General features: G+C 47.7%; 1 protein-coding gene across 1 annotated transcript in view; it reads left to right on the top strand.

Moving 5' to 3' along the window:
• LOC122928900 (guanylate-binding protein 1-like) overlaps positions 1 to 20188 on the top strand; it is a 56385-nt gene extending 36197 nt beyond the window's left edge. The window contains exons 6-11 of the mRNA XM_044282208.1: positions 5982 to 6224; positions 6305 to 6588; positions 7228 to 7440; positions 12923 to 13025; positions 15593 to 15786; positions 19909 to 20188. Coding sequence (XP_044138143.1) covers positions 5982 to 6224; positions 6305 to 6588; positions 7228 to 7440; positions 12923 to 13025; positions 15593 to 15786; positions 19909 to 20076 — 1205 coding nt within the window. The 3' untranslated portion in view covers positions 20077 to 20188. The remainder of the gene's footprint in view (positions 1 to 5981; positions 6225 to 6304; positions 6589 to 7227; positions 7441 to 12922; positions 13026 to 15592; positions 15787 to 19908) is intronic.
• Positions 20189 to 20595: the final 407 nt, after the last annotated feature.

Consider the following 20595-nt stretch of genomic DNA (forward strand, 5'->3'; position numbering starts at 1 on the left):
GCCATCCACCTAGCCCTGCCCCAGAAGTGGAAGAGATTGAGTGCACTGATGCACAACCACTTATCTTTCAAGATGAGTACATGGGAGGACCCTCGCAGCACGTCTCGGATGATGACGAAACACAGGTGGCAACTGCTGGGGATTTCGAAAGTGTGCAGACCGACAAGGAAGGCAGGGGTGAAGACTGGGTGGAAGACATGGTCCTCGTCCCCACATGGAATCTTGGTCATACGAGTGACCTATGTAGTTCGGAGGAAGAGGCGGTGGTCACACAGAGCCACCAGCACAGCAGAAGAGGGAGCAGGGTGCAAAAGCGGAGCGGCCGTCCTTGCTGCTACTGCCCACCGCAGCAAGGTACCGAGAACACAAAAGCCAGCTCCAAGGATGACAAGACACGAGTGGTTTGCACGCTGTGCAATCAGAGCCTGAAGCGAGGCATAAACGTTCTCAACCTGAGCACAACCTGCATGACCAGGCATCTAAGTGCAAAGCACGAGCTGCAGTGGAGTAGACCCCTCAAACACCAAGAAAGGTCTCTGGCTCCTCCTGCTTCCTCGTATGCTGCTGTCTCAGCCTCTTCATCCACCTCTGGAGTGACAGTGCCACCTGCCACCCGCAAACAGAGGATCTGCCAGCAACACCACCACCTGGGTCACCAAGCATCAACACAATGTCCCACTGAAGCGTTCAGCTCTCCATCTCCCAAACGCTGGAGAGGAAGAGGAGGTACCCCCCCTACCCACCCGCGATCCCAAGCCCTGAATGCCAGCATTTCTAAATTACTGGCCTTGGAAATGCTGTCATTCCGTCTGGTGGAGACGGAGAGTTTTAAAAGCCTTATGGCAGTGGCTGTCCCACAGTACGTCGTGCCCAGGCGCCACTACTTTTCCAGGAGAGCCATCCCTTCCCTGCACAACCAAGTAGGGGACAAAATCAGGTGTGCACTGCGCAACACCATCTGTGGCAAGGTGCACCTCACTAAGGATACGTGGACCAGTAAGCACGGTCAGGGACGTTATATCTCCATAACAGCACAATGGATAAATGCAGTGGCGGCTGGGCTGAGGCGGATAGTAGTTTGGCGCATGTCCTTCCACCACCGAGGATTGCAGGGCGCTTCAGTTTGCCTCCTGTTGCTTCCTCCTCCTACTCCGCTACCTCATCCTCTACCGCCTCCTCATCAGCGTAACACCTTCACCACCAACTTCAGCACAGCCAGGGGTAAACGACAGCAGGCAGTTTTGAAATGTATCTGTTTGGAACAAACCGCGCAGGAGCTGTGGACGGGCCTTGAACAACAGACCGATGAGTGGTTTGTGCCAGTCAGCCTCAAGCCCGGCCTGTTGGTGTGCGATAATGGGTGAAATCTTGTAGCAGCTCTGGGACTAGCCAGTTTGACGCACATCCCTTGCCTGGCGCATGTGCTGAATTTGGTGGTGCAGAGATTCCTTAAAAATTACCCCGACATGTCAGAGCTGCTTCATAAAGTGCGGGCCGTCTGTTCGCGCTTTCGGCGTTCTCACCCTGCTGCTGCTCGCCTGTCAGCGCTGCAGCGTAACTTCGGCCTTCCCGCTCACCGCCTCATATGCGACGTGCCCACCAGGTGGAACCCCACCTTGCACATGCTGGACAGACTGTGCGAGCAGCAGCAGGCCATAGTGGAGTTTCAGCTGCAGCACGCACGGGTCAGTCGCACTGCGGAACAGCACCACTTCACCACCAATGACTGGGCCTCCATGTGAGACCTGTGTTCCTTGTTGCGCTGTTTCGAGTACTCCACCAACATGGCCAGTGCCGATAACGACGTTCTCAGCGTTACTATCCCACTTCTATGCCTCCTTGAAAAAACGCTCTTGGCGATGATGGAAGAGGATGTGGCACAGGAGGAGGAGGAAGAAGGATCATTTCGTAGGGTTTCCGGCCAGTCATTCCCAAGTGGCTCCGAGGATCCCCGTTACAAGGACAACGTACCGTTCTTAATTCCCTCACTAGAACGTGATCGTAAGATGCACGAGTACAAGCGCACGCTGGTAGACGCGCTGCTGGTGGCATTCCCAACTAACAGCGGGGGCACAGTGGAAGCACAAGGCAAAGGCAGAGGACGAGGAAGAGGTCGCCAACGCAGCTGGGGCACCGCCAGCACCTCAGAAGGCAGGGTTAGCATGGCCGAAATGTGGAAAAGCTTTGTCAGCACGCCACAACAACCAGTACCACCAGCTGATATGGAACGTCTTGGCAGGAGGCAGCATTTCACCAACATGGTGGAGCAGTATGTGTGCACACACCTACACGTACTGAATGACGGGTCTGCCCCCTTCAACTTCTGGGTCTCCAAATTGGGCACATGGCCTGAGCTTGCCCTTTACGCCTTGGAGGTGCTGGCCTGCCCTGCAGCCAGTGTATTATCTGAACATATGTTTAGCACGGCAGGAGGCGTCATCACAGACAAGCGCAGCCGCCTGTCCACAGCCAATGTGGACAAGCTCACGTTTATTAAAATGAACCCGACCTGGATCCCACAGGACTTGTCCGTACCTTGTGCAGAATAGACCTGTATACCGGCACTAAGCAGCCAGTGTTATACTGCAGCGCAATTGCTCATTCTTGTATTTTGGATATTTCACACTCTTTTAGAGTGTAACCTAATTTTAAAAATAAAATTAATACCAAAAAACTGTGTTGGCTACCTTGTCCTCCTCCACCCCCGCTTCCACCTACACCGCTACGTCCACCACCTCCTCAAACTCCAACTCCATATGGAACTCCACCTCATAAATCAATATTTTTTTTTATTTGTACGTATTTTATTTTATATCATTTCACTACTTTGTCATTTACATTTTTGGGTGAAATTCACCAATTTTTGGGTGTGATGTACCACTGCTATACCTAGTAGGCCGGTTAAAAAAAAAAATTGTCATTTACATTTTCGGGTGAAATTCAACAATTTTTGGGTGTGAAGTACCACTGCTATACCTAGTAGACCGGTAAAAAAAATATAACATTTGTCATTTACATTTTCAGGTGAAATTCACCAATTTTTGGGTGTATAATACCACTGCTATACCTAGTAGACAGGTAAAAAAAAAAATAAAAAATGATTGTCATTTACATTTTCCGGTGAAATTCACCAATTTTTGGGTGTGATGTACCACTGCTTTACCTAGTAGACCGGTAAAAAAAAAAAACATTTGTCAGTTACATTTTAGGGTCAAATTCACAAATTTTTGGGTGTAATATACCCCTCCTCTACCTAGTTAACAGCTTAATACATTTCAATAATTTTTATTTTACATTTTCGGGTGACAATAAACAATTGTTTTCTGTCATAGACCCCTGCTCTACCAAGTAGACAGGTTAATACATTTCTGTATTAACCTCACTACATCCACAGACGCCCCTCTGTCCAGGCTACTACTCACCTCACTACATCCACAGCCGCCCCTCTGTCCAGGCTACTACTCACCTCATTACATCCACAGCCGCCCCTCTGTCCAGGCTACTACTCACCTCACTACATCCACAGCCGCCCCTCTGTCCAGGTTTCTACTCACTTCACTACATCCACAGCCGCCCCTCTGTCCAGGCTACTACTCATCTCACTACATCCACAGCCGCCCATCTGTCCAGGTTTCTACTCACTTCACTACATCCACAGCCGCCCCTCTGTCCAGGCTTCTACTCACCTCACTACATCCACAGCCGCCCCTCTGTCCAGGCTACTACTCACCTCATTACATCCACAGCCGCCCCTCTGTCCAGACTTCTACTGAACTCATTACATCCACAGCAGCCCCTCTGTACATGCTTCTACTTAACTCACTACAACCACAGCCGCCCCTCTGTCCATGCTTCTGCTTACCTCACTACATCCACAGCCGCCCCTCTGTCCAGGCTTCTACTAACCTCACTACATCCACAGCCGCCCCCTCTGTCCAGGCTTCTACTCACCTCACTACAACCACAGCCGCCCCTCTGTCCATGCTTCTGCTTACCTCACTACATCCACAGCCGCCCCTCTGTCCAGGCTACTATTTACCTCACTACATCCACAGCCGCCCCTCTGTCCAGACTACTATTACCTCACTACATCCACAGCTGCCCCTCGGTCTAGGCTTCTACTTATCTCACTACATCCACAGCCGCCCTTCTGTCCAGGCTTCTACTTACCTCACTACATCCACAGCCTCCCCTCTGTCCAGGTTTCTACTCACCTCACTACATCCACAGCCGCCCCTCTGTCCAGGCTTCTACTTACCTCACTACATCCACAGCCGCCCCTCTGTCCAGGCTACTACTCACCTCACTACCTCCACAGCCGCCCCTCTGTCCAGGTTTCTACTCACCTCACTACATCCACAGCCGCCCCTCTGTCCAGGCTTCTACTTACCTCATTACATCCACAGCCGCCCCTCTGTCCAGACTTCTACTCACCTCACTACATCCACAGCCGCCCCTCTGTCCAGGCTTCTACTTACCTCACTACATCCACAGCCGCCCCTCTGTCCAGGCTACTACTCACCTCACTACATCCACAGCCGCCCCTCTGTCCAGGCTTCTACTCACATCACTACATCCACAGCCGCCCCTCTGTCCAGGCTTCTACTCACATCACTACATCCACAGCCGCCCCTCTGTCCAGGCTTCTACTCACCTCACTACATCCACAGCCGTCCCTCTGTCCAGACTTCTACTCACCTCACTACATCCACAGCCGTCCCTCTGTCCAGACTTCTACTCACCTCACTACATCCACAGCCGCCCCTCTGTCCAGGCTTCTACTCACCTCACTACATCCACAGCCGTCCCTCTGTCCAGACTTCTACTCACCTCACTACATGCACAGCCGCCCCTCTGTCCAGGCTTCTACTTACCTCACTACATCCACAGCCGCCCCTCTGTCCAGGGTTCTACTCACCTCACTACATCCACAGCCGTCCCTCAGTCCAGACTTCTACTCACATCACTACATCCACAGCCGTCCCTCTGTCCAGACTTCTACTCACCTCATTACATCCACAGTCGCCCCTATGTCCAAGCTGCTACTCACCTCCTCATAAAAACAAATCGGGTTAGTCTGACAACGTCTGTCCTTGGTAAACCCTTGTTGGTTATCACTTATGATATTATTTACAGTTACATACTCCTGTATATAGTCCCTTAAGATTCCTTCAAACATTTTCCCACAACAGAAGTTAAACTAACTGGTCTATAATTACCTGTGGAGGACCTAGATGCTTTTTTTAATATGGGCACCACGTTTGCCTTGCGCCAATCACTTGGCTCTGTACCAGTACCAGTATAAACAAGGGCACAGCAATGACTGAACTGAGCTCTTTAAGCACTCTTGGGTGTAATCCATTTGGACCCGGAGCCTTGTTCACATTTACCTTATTTAACTTATCTTGGACCATATCTACAGTTAGCCAATTGAGTATATTACTGGATGCACTAACAGCCCCAGCACCACAGATATCAGCTCCTTTCTCTTCTTTTGTATAAACAGAGCTAAAAAACCCATTTAATAACTGCCTTTTCCTTTTCTTCAGTGACTACCCTTCCCCCTTTTACCATTATTTATGGGACCTACCTGCTCAGACCTTGGTTTTTTAGCATTTACATATTTATACAATTTCTTGGGATTTGTTTTGCTCTCTTTTGCCACCTGATGTTTGTTTGGTATTTTTGCAAATTTTATCTCCTTTTTACAGATTGGCTGTAAGCCATGGGGGGTTTAGTTTTAGATATGAAGATAATACTCTTCTTCTGTGATGTATCCTTGTTCCAAGCAGAGAACAATGTCCCCTAAACATGATTTCTCAAGGACAAGCAGAATCTGCGAGGCCTACAGTAGGTAGGAGTCATTATAGTGATGAGGATCCCATGGCCGTTGACTTGTGTTTCACCAAATCCTGCCAAGGAACCTGATGATGAAGTGTCTGCAACCCTGATAAGTATCCATCTCTATAATCTATTTCCAGGAATGAGTGTCGCAGTGCGGAATTACAACCTACCCCGGGAGTGTATCCTCCATTACTTCCATTCACACAAATGTTTTGTGTTTGATCGTCCAGCATCTAAGCTGGATCTCCAGAACATGGATAAAGTGCAGGACTCTCAGCTGGACCCTGCCTTTATACAACAGACGAAGAAGTTCCGTGAGTACATTTATGAGAAGAGTCCAGTTAAAGTCCTATCAGGCGGGTACACAATAACCGGGAGAGGTAGGTCCTTGCTCTATTGTGTGACTTTCTGTCCATCATCTTCTGCAGATGGTCTTATTCTCACACTTCTATATCATTAGGTCTTGGGGACGTCGCAGTCTCCTATGTAGAGGCGATCCGCAGCGGTTCCATTCCTTCTATGGAGAATGCAGTTATTGCTTTGGCGAAGATTGAGAATTCTCGAGCCGTAGAAGACGCTTTATCTAAGTATGACGAGATGATGGCTCTCCATGTCAGCAGATTTCCAACTGAGACACAAGAGGAGTTTCTGAACCTGGACAAGGAATGCCACTCTGAAGCGGTGAAAGTCTTTATGAAACTCTCCTTCAATGATACAGATCAGGAATACCAGGCCAAGCTAATAGTAAGTGAGGTGGAAGAAAAATATCCTTATTGCAAAAAGTTTTTGGAAAGAAAAAGGCTGTCTTCTGCACATAACAAGAGTACTGTCTGTAAGAGCTCATGTGCAGTGGAGAACAGTCTGCATATGGACAGCTCCTGTAACGGACACTGTACACGGACCCATCCTGTCCCTAATGATAAAACCTGACTTTCAATCGTGTCATTCAATCAACCTAACTATATCTTCTTCACAATCCCTATGCTGTCCATAAACTCGCCTGTATCTGCATCTCCCCTGACCAGTTTCCCACACTTGTGTTCTTAACTTGAAATGTCAAATGGTGGGCAGCAATTTGCCCAAGTTGCCTAAGTCGTATCGTAAAAATTTCGGATTTGTTTGGAATTTTTATTTTTTTGATATTTGTAATAAATTTTATAATTTGATACATTTAGAATTAATTTTCTTATATCTACTGTCTATAACAATGGGCACTGATATTATGGGGGGGGGGGGGGTCGGTCTTTAACTATGCTAAAGCATAAAAACGTCCCCATAGATCTAATGGCTGTGAAGGTAAATGACAGAAAAGACAACTGGAACGTTCCAAGGAATGACCTGAATTTGCTATGGGAACCATTTCTGAATGTTATTCTCTTGTAGAAAGCGTTGGGTAATAGAAAGGCAGAGTATCTGAAGAGAAATGAAGAGGCGTCTGAGAGGAGGTGCAGAGCTATCCTGCAGGAGCTGAGCGCGGGGCTGGAGAAAGGAATCAAGGAAGGAAGGTTCTCTGTGCCCGGGGGATATAAGATGTTCACTGATGAGAAGAGATCTCTGGAGACGGAGTATCTGAAGGTCAAAGGCAAGGGGGTAAAGGTAAGCTGCTCCTAACTCCCTTTGTAATCTTTAATATGTCCTATAGGGGGCGCATTTACATGACAATCTCCCACTTCTGTCACTCTGGGCATGACTTATTAGGAGGGAAGATTCCATCCGGCTGATGCCCTACACCCCCCAGCCATACAGAACACACAGAGACTCTTTCTTTGGTGTAAGGCTGTAGAAGCCAAGTTTATTAACAAAGTAAACCATTATGAAATATATTAAATTGCAACAAGGACCCGGCTTCGCATGGGTATATTTCATCTATTTCATTTAATATTTGTGTGTGTCGTTAAAAAATATCGACAGTATCCCCCATAACAGTGACCTCTACAGTACCCCGCCCCCTTAACAGTGAACTTCACAGCCCTCCACCCCTTAACACTGACCCCCCCCCCCACAAGGACCACAAATCCATACCCACATCATTAAGGTGCTCGCCGTCCACCCACAAGAATTGAGCTGGCGCCACTTCCAGCTCCCTGTGATGTACCACAAACCCCCCATGGTGCCACACAAAACGCCCCATCTCCTTGTTCATCTTTGCCTGAGCCTTATTTAGACAATCAACAGAACTGAAGAACCGATATGACCCCCGAGCCACCACATCGGACCAGATAAGTAACAAAGCCGGAAAGTCCACCCATAAGTGCAATAAGTCCAACTTAACATCCCTTTTGACCTCCCCTGATCGACGGACCCCTATTTAATTGCCACCTATGTGGATCAACAAGATATCAGGGGGCCTATCCAGGGGCAGATCAGCCATAGACCTTACAGGGAAATTTCCTGGTGGGCCGATGCCCAGAGGGTCACCCAAGCCCTCCTCTCTGCCGCTGGCCGGGTACATAATGAACTCTCAGTGTAATTAAAGCTGTGAGAATCAGGTACTCATGTACCAGGCCAGCAACCGCAGGTGCCCTCCTGAATTCAACTGCTATGGCCTGCATCTGACCTCTTAAGCCTCCTGCTCTTTATTTTAATTAGAACCACATAAGAACAGTTTTTGCAGCAATATATGGTGCTGCACTGTGGTATATGTTTCTGATGGGTCAGTATTTTGCACTATTGTACTGCTGGTCCCCGTCTGCTTCTGTTGCCCCACCTTCCATCAATTTGGATCTGCCAACAACATGGGGCCACTTTTAGTTTTGTTTTCCAGGGCCACTCTAGGTTCCCAGTCCGCCTCTGAGCCTATCCTAAGAGGCATAGATCCGAAACTCGGGCAGCAACCCACCCCATAAGGAACCACGCAGGCCAATCCAACAAACCTATTAAACACTGTTGTCGGCCATTCCCACCAAACATCAGCTAACAAGGACTCACAGTGCATGAGAAGGACCTTGAAAACAGAAAAAAAAATATATATCAGCATCACAAATCATGCAAAAAAAGGATCCCACCTACTACTCCTAAAAACGTGAACAAACATCACAGCAAATTAAGATGAATATAAGAATGAAAACATGTGGACTCCCATCATCCAATACGCATGATTGCCACATCACCCAAACCCCACCGAGCTGCCTCCACTAGAAGGAATTAGAAGCAAACTCCCCAGCCAGCAAACCTGCGGCCGCCAAAGACTTAGGAAACACTGCCACAAACTGAAAGCAAGACAGAGCAGTGCCATCCCGATGTACTAACAAAGGCACAGCCTCCACTGGGCGATACTGCACAAAAACTCTTCCACACACCGAATCGGACATACCACAGAGCCAGCCAAAGGATGTCTAACCCCTTTACCCTCCAGATCAGCCGTCGACCTCCGCGCTAAACACTGAAAATCTTCTGGACCAACGACCACACCTTCCTGAAGCAAACCCCGAACCTGTGAATGACTACTCACTACCAACTCCGAAACCCTAAATGCTCTGTAAAATGCTAGAGAAAAAGCTGCCGGACAAGCCTTATACCACCTCATAACATCGAAAAGGAAACGGGGTAACAAGTGTCCCTCCACCGTTAACCCTCTTGGAGACAGCCAAAATAGACACACTGGAGTTAAAGGACAACCCCACAAAATAAACCAACAACATCTGAATATCATTCATAGAACCCAACCTCCAACTAACTCACTAACCGCTTGCACTGAGATCACACTGAAGCATAAGCCGACCATCTACTGCTACTCACAGATGGCGTAATCAAATCCCATTAGATCCCAAGGTCACGCTACAGAGCCACTGAGGACAAGGCCACCCTTGTTCATCCGCTCCCGGCACCAATAAGGCAAAAACGACCCCACTTAACACAAGAAAGGGAATCAACCACCAAATTGTCCATACCTGGCACATGAACAGCCACAAAACAAGCATTCAACACCAAACGCCTGGGCATCTAGCTGCAGAAGACACACTCCAATAGCAGAATACAAAAACCTGGCAAAGGAGGCTCTGGAAAAGGGCCTGTTCTGAGGCCCACCCACACCTCCTTGTCTATCTTCAGGACAACTGGACAGGCTGTGACTGCTCCAACATCCAGAGCACTTGTGCTTGTACTGGCAATCGGAAAGGAACTTACAGTACTCTTCGTTTGTATTGCCAGCAGCACACTCTTTGCCCACTAGCTGAGGACCCTGCTGCTGAGAAGAACCTGGCTGCCCCGCAAAAGGACTGAGGCCCTCCCTTCGGCACCATCATCAAATGCATCCAAAGACTGTCTTTGTGATCCCAATGGCATCCATATGGCAAAAGAGGGTGGAGAATTCTCCCCCATACAGACGCCTGGAGCCAATTCAAGAAAGTGCACGGAATCAAACAATACCTTTGCTTCTCCTTCTCTTTTTCCCCACTGTCTTTTGGCTACACCCTATCCAAATTAAACTTTTCCAGGGGAAGCATTCTTCCAAATCTTTTCCTTAACCTCAGGCTTCAAAGGACACATACACGTCCCCGAGTACCGCATCCGGCAGCCTAACATCCTCCACAGTAGCGGCCTTCCCTCCACTACTAGCCACTGACACTGGAACCTTCACCACAGCCCCAATGGGCAACCCTGCCTGCCCAACAACCCCTGACGGAAGAGCAGAGGACCAAACTGCTGCAGGAGAACCCCCAGCACAAGACCACAGATAGGAGGCCAACATCCCTGAAAACAACTCCTGTATCAAACCTTCAGACCAAGATTCCCCAATGGTGCTCGCAATCCCTGCCCTCAAACATCCTGCCTGGACTGACCTAGTCTCACCTGGGAATCCCTAGGGAAGACTCCCAGCAGCCGCAGACCGCAACAAAGATCCGCCCATCGACATCCTGGCAGATGTACCAACAGGGGCGGATTGGTCATAGACCTTACAGGGAAATTTCCTAGTGGGCCAATGCCCATGGGGCCACCCTCCTCACGGACGCCAGTGGAAGTTTTTGGAGATATATTTTGTGCTGGTGGCAGTATTTTGTGATGGTCTGTGGTATTTGGCTATGTTGGGGTGGTATAATGTGCCACAATATGGTATTGCTGGCCGCGCCTTCCATCAATTTGGACCCGTCTAGAAAACGGGGCCACTTTTCGTATTTCTTTCACAGCCACTTTAAGTTTCCAGTCCCACCCTGTGTACCAGAAGCAGGACAGATGCAGGCAGAAGTCACATCCTCCAACCTGTCTGTGACACCCCACGAGTTCTGGCTCCATTCCCCTTCTTAAACCGAACAGACCCACCCAAAGATGGCTGCCAGCCATGTGCTCTTTGGCCGCAGTAGGCTGCAGAATCTGCCGAGTTGGAAGGCCCCGCATCCTCCCTCGTATTTCTGGGGCTGGGACAGAACACTCCATCCCTAGATGTCTACCAACCCTCCTCAGCAGGCACCGGCTGCATTCATCCAGACACAGAACAACTGACCGCGACCCCTCCAGTACAAAGAGAAGCCGCTCCTGCTGCTTCCAGATCACTCGTCCGCTGTGCACCATAAGTAGCCTACAGCTCGCTCATTGCTTAGAGACTCACATGAGGAGAATCCCGGCAACTGCCAGGACCCACTCTGCCGACCAGGAGAACCAGAACGGGGCCTCCCCCTCATCTCTCCCATGGTTTCCCATTGCGGTACAGGATTCCTTCCGCTGCGGCTGTGTACCGCTGAGGTACCACTTACCGCAACGAAAGGTCCCGACTGGGGCTTCTTAAACAACGCCGAACCCTGGGGGTCAATTCAAGACTCAGGTGCTCAGGAGGGCTAGACCTTCTGGCCCCAGTCCACACAAGGTGGGCCACTGAAGACTCCTCTGGTCCCCTCAAGGCAGCCTGCAAGATCTGTTATAGCCACTCTGGGCCATGCTGCACGACCGCGGCCCTAACCGCTGCAAACAACTCATCCAGGGAGGACACTGTACCAACAGTACTATCTAACATTGGTCCCTTGGCAAGTGAGGGGCCACTCCCCTTACACCAGTTAAATATTGCCTGCCAAACCCATAACCTGCTCCACCCCCTTGACGACACTAAACGATATCCACCTCCCAGTTTAAACTACTTAAAGGGGTATTCTCATGTTGCTAAATCAACCTGAGCTGCAGTTACAGCAGAATTCACTTCCTGGTTTGAGGCTTCTAAAGGTGGGCGGGCTTAGGCAGCTAGAGTGAAGGCTGGCCACGCCTCCTTATGACATCACACTGAGAGCTGAGTCCTGCCAGCTCCTTCATGTGGATAGTGGATAATGGCCGGTCCTTTGTCCCTACAATTCAATGCTGCTCAGATATCCCAGAAAACAAAGTACATCCCATAAATGTACTATTTTGCGTCACTCTGAGGCATGCTGCCCATTCTGTCCATCAGTATAGTTTTCATGTCATAATGTAATGCCCATATTTGACCTAAAAATAAAATCCATGGCCATGGCCTCTGATGATTTTATATATTCACTAGGATCGTTGGTGGATTCAGTGGTGGCAAATACTTACCGATTCTGCACCTGTCCTGTCTGACACGTTGGTGATCCACCACTCGCTGTCTCGCTCGCTCGGATCCAGCCACAATGTGAGCACAGCAAACAGAGCATGCGCAGCTCTGTTTGACAAGGGATAGCAGCAAAAATGCTTTGCGCATGCGCGACCTCAGCCAGCGTGCGCGTTCATGTTCGGCCGGCCGGGGAGAAGGTAGGACATTGTGCGCAGGCGCGGCCCATACAAGTGCTGCAAGTATGTGGCCGTAACCAGGGGATACAAGCAGACAACACAGGCGGGGATGAATTGATTTTTCAGGAGAACGGTGCAATTTAGGAAATAGAAGTTATTTAGAAGATTATTCACTGACACTTGGGGAAACGAATTAACAGCAATTAATAAGATGAGAATACCACTTTAACCCTTTCTTGCCTACCAACTTTCCCCTAAGCCAAGCTGCATTTTGCTATGTCCACACCCGCTCCATCTCTCTTCTTACTGAAGGTCAGAGAGAAGTTTCCAGGCCGTAGCTTCTGGTGGGTTCTGCAGATCAGTCATTCTGTCTGTAACGTATCTGTATCATTGTCTGATTTCTCCTCAGTCTCTGGAAATATTACAAGAGTTCCTCAAAGAGAAGGAGACCGTGGGATTCACCATCTTGATGGCTGATAAAACTCTAGAAGAAAAAGAAAAGAAGTTGGCTGGTAAGATGTCAGCGCGACTGCGGGGACAGGAGATACAGAGTCCACAATCCTGTGCATGAACCTGTAATGATACAATGTAACAGGGAATCTCTCCGCCTATGAGAACCAATCAACCGCCTGTCTGGTAGAAATGTCCATATTTCAGAAGATGCCATCTTTGATTGAAAATAGCTTTTATTAGCAATCAGTCGTCAATACAAAACATACATTATACTGCGAAGCAGGGCAGGCTGTCTTATTAAAAGACAGACACACTGGGGGGAGAGGAGGAGAGGGGTTTTAATCCTCTTCTTCGTTGACGTCCAGACTGCCCATGGTGGAGTAGTCCTTGAGCAGGCTGAGAACAAGCCTGCAGCAGTCCTGGACGGACATCCTCTCCCAGTTCATCGCTAGGCGTTTCCTGGCAAGCCACACAGTGTCCTTAAACCAGTTCATAAGGTGCAAGGCCTCCTGGATAGCCTCAACCGAATGGGTCCCATGGAATAGTCCGTAAAGCACGGCGGCTGTGTGCATCAGGCTGCGCCTGGGAATAATGTTTGAGTTTATTTTCCAGGGCGTCCAACAGGGCCTGCGCAAACGGGCACTGCCAAAAGAGGCGCAAAGGTGTTTCTTCCTGGAAAGGGCACAGTCTCAAAGGTGGCAGCAGGGAGCCCTGGAATAGTCTCCATTAAGTCCTTTGCTCGGATCAGCTTGTGGATAGTCTTTGGTTTCCACAAGTCGGGCTCCACTCCCTCCAGCTGGTGTTCCCTTACAAACTTGAGAAGGTTCTGGTAATACCAGGGGATATCCCAGTTGTAGTAGTAGGAGCTGTCCCATTTGTCCCAACCCAGCCTCCTCCAGAGAGGCAGGAGAAAGAACCGGGACACAGACCGGCCCGCCGAGCCATCGTCTTTAGCTGTCAGAGTCCTGAGGATGCTGTCGCACACAAAGGCCGCCCACAGCAGAGTGGGGATGTCTGGAACACCTTTCCCACCCTTGAGGGTCTCTCTGCATTTCCAATTTTGAAAGATGCCATCTAGATAATGACCCCTGTAACATCTGAAATCAAACCAAGCCAAAGACCTTGTGTCCCCCATGGACTCACCGCTTAGGCAGGGTCCTGGCTCTCCTTAAAGAGACCAGCTGTGTATGGAGACTTGTAGGCAATGCTCCATGGGAAAATAATATGAAAAAAGGCATCTCCCAGGGAAGGAGAACCATCTCACTAGCGCCATCTTGTGGAAGTGGCTCCCTGTGAGTCAAAGTCTGACTGTTTAACAAGCCTGGATAACATTGCACTGATGGGGCGAACACCCCGAAACAGCTGTCTACGGATGAATATTCCGCTTGACTATTCCCTTGTCCTGAGAGGTTTTTAAAAAGTCAGACTCTAACTCAAAGGGAAACACTTCCAAAAGGTTCGCTAGTGAGATATATTATATACACAGGTCTAGAGTTATCTTTTATTATATACAGAGATCTAGAGTTATCCTTTATTATATACAGAGGTCTAGAGTTATCCTTTATTATATGCAGAGGTCTAGAGTTATCCTTTATTATATACAGAGATCTAGAGTTATCCTTTATTATATACAGAGGTCTAGAGTTATCCTTTATTATATACAGAGATCTAGAGTTATCCTTTATCATATACAGAGGTCTAGAGTTATCCTTTATTCTATACAGAGATCTAGAGTTATCCTTTATTATATACAGAGATCTAGAGTTATCCTTTATTATATGCAGAGGTCTAGAGTTATCCTTTATTATATACAGAGATCTAGAGTTATCCTTTATTATATACAGAGGTCTAGAGTTATCCTTTATTATATACAGAGATCTAGAGTTATCCTTTATTCTATACAGAGGTCTAGAGTTATCCTTTATTATATACAGAGATCTAGAGTTATCCTTTATTATATACAGAGGTCTAGAGTTATCCTTTATTATATACAGAGGTCTAGAGTTATCCTTTATTATATAGAGAGGTCTAGAGTTATCCTTTATTCTATACAGAGATCTAGAGTTATCCTTTATTATATACAGAGGTCTAGAGTTATCCTTTATTATATACAGAGGTCTAGAGTTATCCTTTATTATATACAGAGGTCTAGAGTTATCCTTTATTATATACAGAGATCTAGAGTTATCCTTTATTATATACAGAGGTCTAGAGTTATCCTTTATTATATACAGAGGTCTAGAGTTATCCTTTATTATATAGAGAGGTCTAGAGTTATCCTTTATTCTATACAGAGATCTAGAGTTATCCTTTATTCTATACAGAGATCAAGAGTTATCCTTTATAATATACAGGGATCTAGAGTTATTCTTTATTATATACAGAGGTCTAGAGTTATCCTTTATTATATACAGAGGTCTAGAGTTATCCTTTATTATATACTGAGGTCTAGAGTTATCCTTTATTATATACTGAGGTCTAGAGTTATCCTTTATTATATACAGAGGTCTAGAGTTATCCTTTATTATATGCAGAGATCTAGAGTTATCCTTTATTATATACTGAGGTCTAGAGTTATCCTTTATCTAAATATTCTAACATCAGCCGTCTCCATTTATTTCTCCAGAGCAGCGATCACAGACTGAAGCCGCAGCAAGAGAGAAGGAGATCCTGGAAAAAGCTAACATGGAGCTGAAGAGGAACCAAGAGAAGGAGCAGGAGAATCACAAGCTTCACATGGAAATGCTGGAGAAGAAAATGCTGGATGAAAGGGAGAAGATGAAGGAACAGAATGAGTGGCTGATAGGAGAGAAACTGAAGGTAACAGATCTCATGTCCTCCTCCTGGGACGGCCCGACCTCCACATATTCCATGAGGAGCAGTTCACTCTTCTGCTCTCTGCCGCCCCCTCCAGGCCGTGTAATCTACACTCTATGATGTTCCTAAGTCAGTGGGGGATGGGGGGGTGACAACTGCTCCGAGCACAGAAAAGTAGTTGTCACTGATTATACCCATGATAAACATAGGTAATAGGACAGCATGAGGTGAACCAACCCCATAATGTGGCCCCTGGAGAGAGGGGCTGGGCAGGGGCGTAACTACCCTAGCTGCAGACTATGCGACTGCTATGGGGCCCAGGGCAAGAGGGGGCCCAGTCTTAGCTGGCATTATCTCCTCTTCTACTGGAGGTGAAAACTTGGTCAGGACTCTACCCTCTAAAGTCCCATCATGCCCTGCTGTTGGCTGATAGCTGTAGGCTGTCCGGGCATGCTGGGAGTTTTAGTTTTGCAACAGCTGGAGGGCCGCAGGTTGAGCATCCCTGCTCTAAAGGAATAACTTTTAGCAAATGAAGCAGTGGAAAAATGGCGGAAACCCCTCAGTCCTGTGTGGGAGGCCAAGTTTGATCCTTGCTATGGGGCCCTTACTTCTCTATGTACAGTCATGGCCAAAAGTTTTGAGAATTACATAAATATTGGAAATTGGAAAAGTTGCTGCTTAAGTTTTTATAATAGCAATTTGCATATCCTCCAGAATGTTATGAAGAGGGATCAGATGAATTGCATCGTCCTTCTTTGCCATGAAAATTAACTTAATCCCCCCAAAAACTTTCCACTGTATTTCATTGCTGTCATTAAAGGACCTACTGAGATCATTTCAGTAATCGTCTTGTTAACTCAGGTGAGAATGTTGACGAGCACAAGACTTGAGATCATTATGTCAGGCTGATTGGGTTAAAATGGCAGACTTGACCTGTTAAAAGGAGGGTGATGATTGAAATCATTGTTCTTCCATTGTTAACCATGGTGACCTGCAGAGAAACGCGTGCAGCCATCATTGCGTTGCATAAAAATGGCTTCACAGGCAAGGATATTGTGGCTACTAAGATTGCACCTCTATCAACAATTTATAGGATCATCAAGAACTTCAAGGAAAGAGGTTCAATTCTTGTTAAGAAGGCTTCAGGGCGTCCAAGAAAGTCCAGCAAGCGCCAGGATCGTCTCCTAAAGAGGATTCAGCTGCGGGATCGGAGTGCAACCAGTGCAGCGCTTGCTCAGGAATGGCAGCAGGCAGGTGTGAGCGCATCTGCACGCACAGTGAGGCCAAGACTTTTGGAAGATGGCCTGGTGTCAAGAAGGGCAGCAAAGAAGCCACTTCTCTCCAAAAAAACCATCAGGGACAGATTGATCTTCTGCAGAGAATATGGTGAATGGACTGCTGAGGACTGGGGCAAAGTCATATTCTCCTATGAAGCCTCTTTCCGATTATTTGGGGCATCAGGAAAAAGGCTTGTCTGGAGAAGAAAAGGTGAGCGCTGCCATCAGTCCTGTGTCATGCCAACAGTAAAGCATCCTGAGAACATTCATGTGTGGGGTTGCTTCTCATCCAAGGGAGTGGGCTCACTCACAATTTTGCCCAAAAACACAGCCATGAATAAAGAATGGCACCAAAACACCCTCCAACAGCAACTTCTTCCAACAATCCAACAACAGTTTGGTGAAGAACAATGCATTTTCCAGCACGATGGAGCACCGTGCCATAAGGCAAAAGTGATAACTAAGTGGCTCGGGGACCAAAACGGTGACATTTTGGGTCCATGGCCTGGAAACTCCCCAGATCTTAATCCCATTGAGAACTTGTGGTCAATCCTCAAGAGGCGGGTGGACAAACAAAAACCCACTAATTCTGACAAACTCCAAGAAGTGATTATGAAAGAATGGGTTGTATCAGTCAGGAATTGGCCCAGAAGTGATTGAGAGCATGCGCAGTCGGATTGCAGAGGTCCTGAAAAAGAAGGGCCAACACTGCAAATACTGACTCTTTGCAAAAAATGTCATGTAATTGTCGATAAAAGCCTTGCAAACGTATGAAATGCGTGTAATTATATTTCACTACATCACAGAAACAACTGAACAAAGATCTAAAAGCAGTTTAGCAGCAAACTTTGTGAAAACGAATATTTGTGTCATTCTCAAAACTTTTGGCCACGACTGTACACCACAGGGGCCGGGCCCTGGTGGTCCTTCTTTTACTGGAACAGGAAGGGCACTGTCAGCAAACCAGGAGGTGAGGTGTTAACCCAAGGGTCATGGACACGCGGTGGGGCTCTTCTTTCCTCTGTGTCTAAAATTGATATGATATGAAGGGGCCCATTAAGGTGTGGGGCCCGCTCTGCTCTGTGTACACCACTGACAAGCACAAAACAGTGTAATACGGCACCTACTCAGGGGCGGGCTAGGCATTTCTGGGGCCCCATGCAAAGTTATGTGTTGGGTCCCTAATGAGGACAGCCAGCCAGGAATCGATATTTCTGTCCTCCACTGTATCTGTGTCTTTAGGACGCAGTTGAAAGTTGTGGGCCGGGCCGATTCTACCTCTTCTACTGCCTGAGGGGAATACTGAAGTGGCGCCCCCACCTGGTGCCAAATTCTCTGTCTAACCCATACCCCCAGCCCTACTGCTGAAGGTCTATTCGTATTGGGCATTACATATGCATTACATACCTCTTCCATCCAGTGATGTCTCTTCTGATGTAGACGTTCTCTTCCCTCATCTTCTCCATTCGGATCAGACCACCATGACAAAGTATTCCAGCCACAGCTCGTCTCTGTAGTGTTTACCGCACAGACCTGTTACATTCCTCACTTTTCTATCATTCTTCTCCTCCTGGTGCACCAACTGTGCTACTTATTACTGCTACCTCCAATACTGCGCCCGCTGTGCCCCCTGCAGAAATAACAGTGCCATACAGATAGTCTCTAAAGTGCTCCTAGAAGTCCCACCAATAGTGATAATGCTATCCCAGCAGTGCCCCTTTATTCATAATGCTCTCCCCTCTGTAGTGCCCCCAGTAGAGCCCCCTGTTTTTTGCCCCCCCCACAGTGCACTATTTATTTATAATGCTCCCCGTTCTATGTCCCCCACCACAGTACACTCTTCATTTATAATGCTCTCCCCTCTGTAGTGCTCCCTGTTTTATATCCCGTGCAGTGTCCCTTTATTTATAATGCCCTCCGCTCTGTACTGCCCCAGTAGAGCATCCCATTTTATGCCCCCCATAGTGCACTCTATATTTATAATGCTCTGCCCTTTGTAGTGCTCCCTGTTTTATGCCCCCCATAGTGCACTCTTTATTTATAATGCTCTGCCCTTTGTAGTGCCCCCTGTTTTATGTACCCTGCAGTGCCCCTTTATTGATAATGCTCTGCCCTCTGTAGGGCCCCCTATTTTATGCCCCCCATAGTGCACTCTCTAATTATAATGCTCTCCCCTCTGTAGTGCTCCTAGTGGTGCCCCCTGTTTTATGTCCTCTGCAGTGCACTTTTAATTTATAAAGCTCTGCCCTCTGTAGTGCTCCTAGTGGTGCCCCCTGTTTTACGTCCCCCTGCAATGCACTCTTTATTTATAATGCCCTGACCTCTGTAGTGCTCCTAGTGGTGCCCCCTGTTTTATGTCCTCTGCAGTGCACTTTTAATTTATAATGCTCTCCCCTCTGTACTGCTCCCAGTGGTGCCCCCTGTTTTACGTCCCCCTGCAGTGCACTCTTTATTTATAATGCCCTGACCTCTGTAGTGCTCCCAGTGGTGCTCCCTATTTTATGTCCCCCCGCAGTGCACTCTTTATTTATAATGCTCTCTCCTCTGTACTGCTCCCAGTGGTGCCCCCTGTTTTATGTCCCCCCGCAGTGCCCCTTTATTTATAATGCCCTCCCCTCTGTACTGCCCCCAGTGGAGCACCCCATTTTATGTCCCCTCGTAGTGCACTCTTTATTTATAACACCCTGACCTCTGTAGTGCTCCCAGTGGTGCTCCCTACTTTTTGTCCCCCATAGTGCACTCTTTATTTATAATGCTCTGCCCTCTGTAGTGCCCCCCAGTGGTGCCCCCTATTATTCCCTATACCTACATCCATCATGCAGTCATCATTTCCGTTCTGTCTCTGCAGGAACAAGAAGAGATGCTGGCCGGGGGCTTCAAAAGGCAACGCGAATTGCTGGAGGACGAGATCAAGCGACTACAAGAGCAGAACACGTTAATGTCATTATTTGGACAAATCGTCACCGACATATTACCCGGGATATTAGAGAAAATGTTTAAAAAGGGCGAGGAATGACCCGAGGTTTCGAAGATCTTCAAGTCGTGGCACCTACCTCAGACCCTGCCTTATGCTGAGTTCTCCTTTACACATATCTTGTAGCCAAGTATAATAAATGACAAGAAATACACGTTTACTCATATACTTTGAAGAGCACCTGTCAGCAGGATCAACAGCATTAACCCCCACATGCTGTCTGGTAGGGTTGATCCTTCTGATTAGAATGCTACCAGTCTTGTGAAAATCCGCTGCGGCGTTCCTGAGGAAAAAAACTTCAGCTCTTTATAAAACTGAGGGCTTCAGTGCACGGAGGGGCGGGGCCTAGGCCCCCTTAGCCTTCTTGTGCTGGCCCCACCCCTTTGAAACGCAAAACCCTAATTTGCATAAAAAAATAAGGTGTTTTTTTTCCACTGGAACACCACAGCTGAATTTCCACAAGAAAGACATCATTTTAGTCAGCAGGATCACACCCACCAGACAGTATATTTAAAAAAATATAATCTTCTATTTGTGTTTACACCATAAGTATAATCTTCC

Source organism: Bufo gargarizans, chromosome 2 (assembly GCF_014858855.1).
Source record: "Bufo gargarizans isolate SCDJY-AF-19 chromosome 2, ASM1485885v1, whole genome shotgun sequence".
NCBI lineage: Eukaryota > Metazoa > Chordata > Amphibia > Anura > Bufonidae > Bufo > Bufo gargarizans.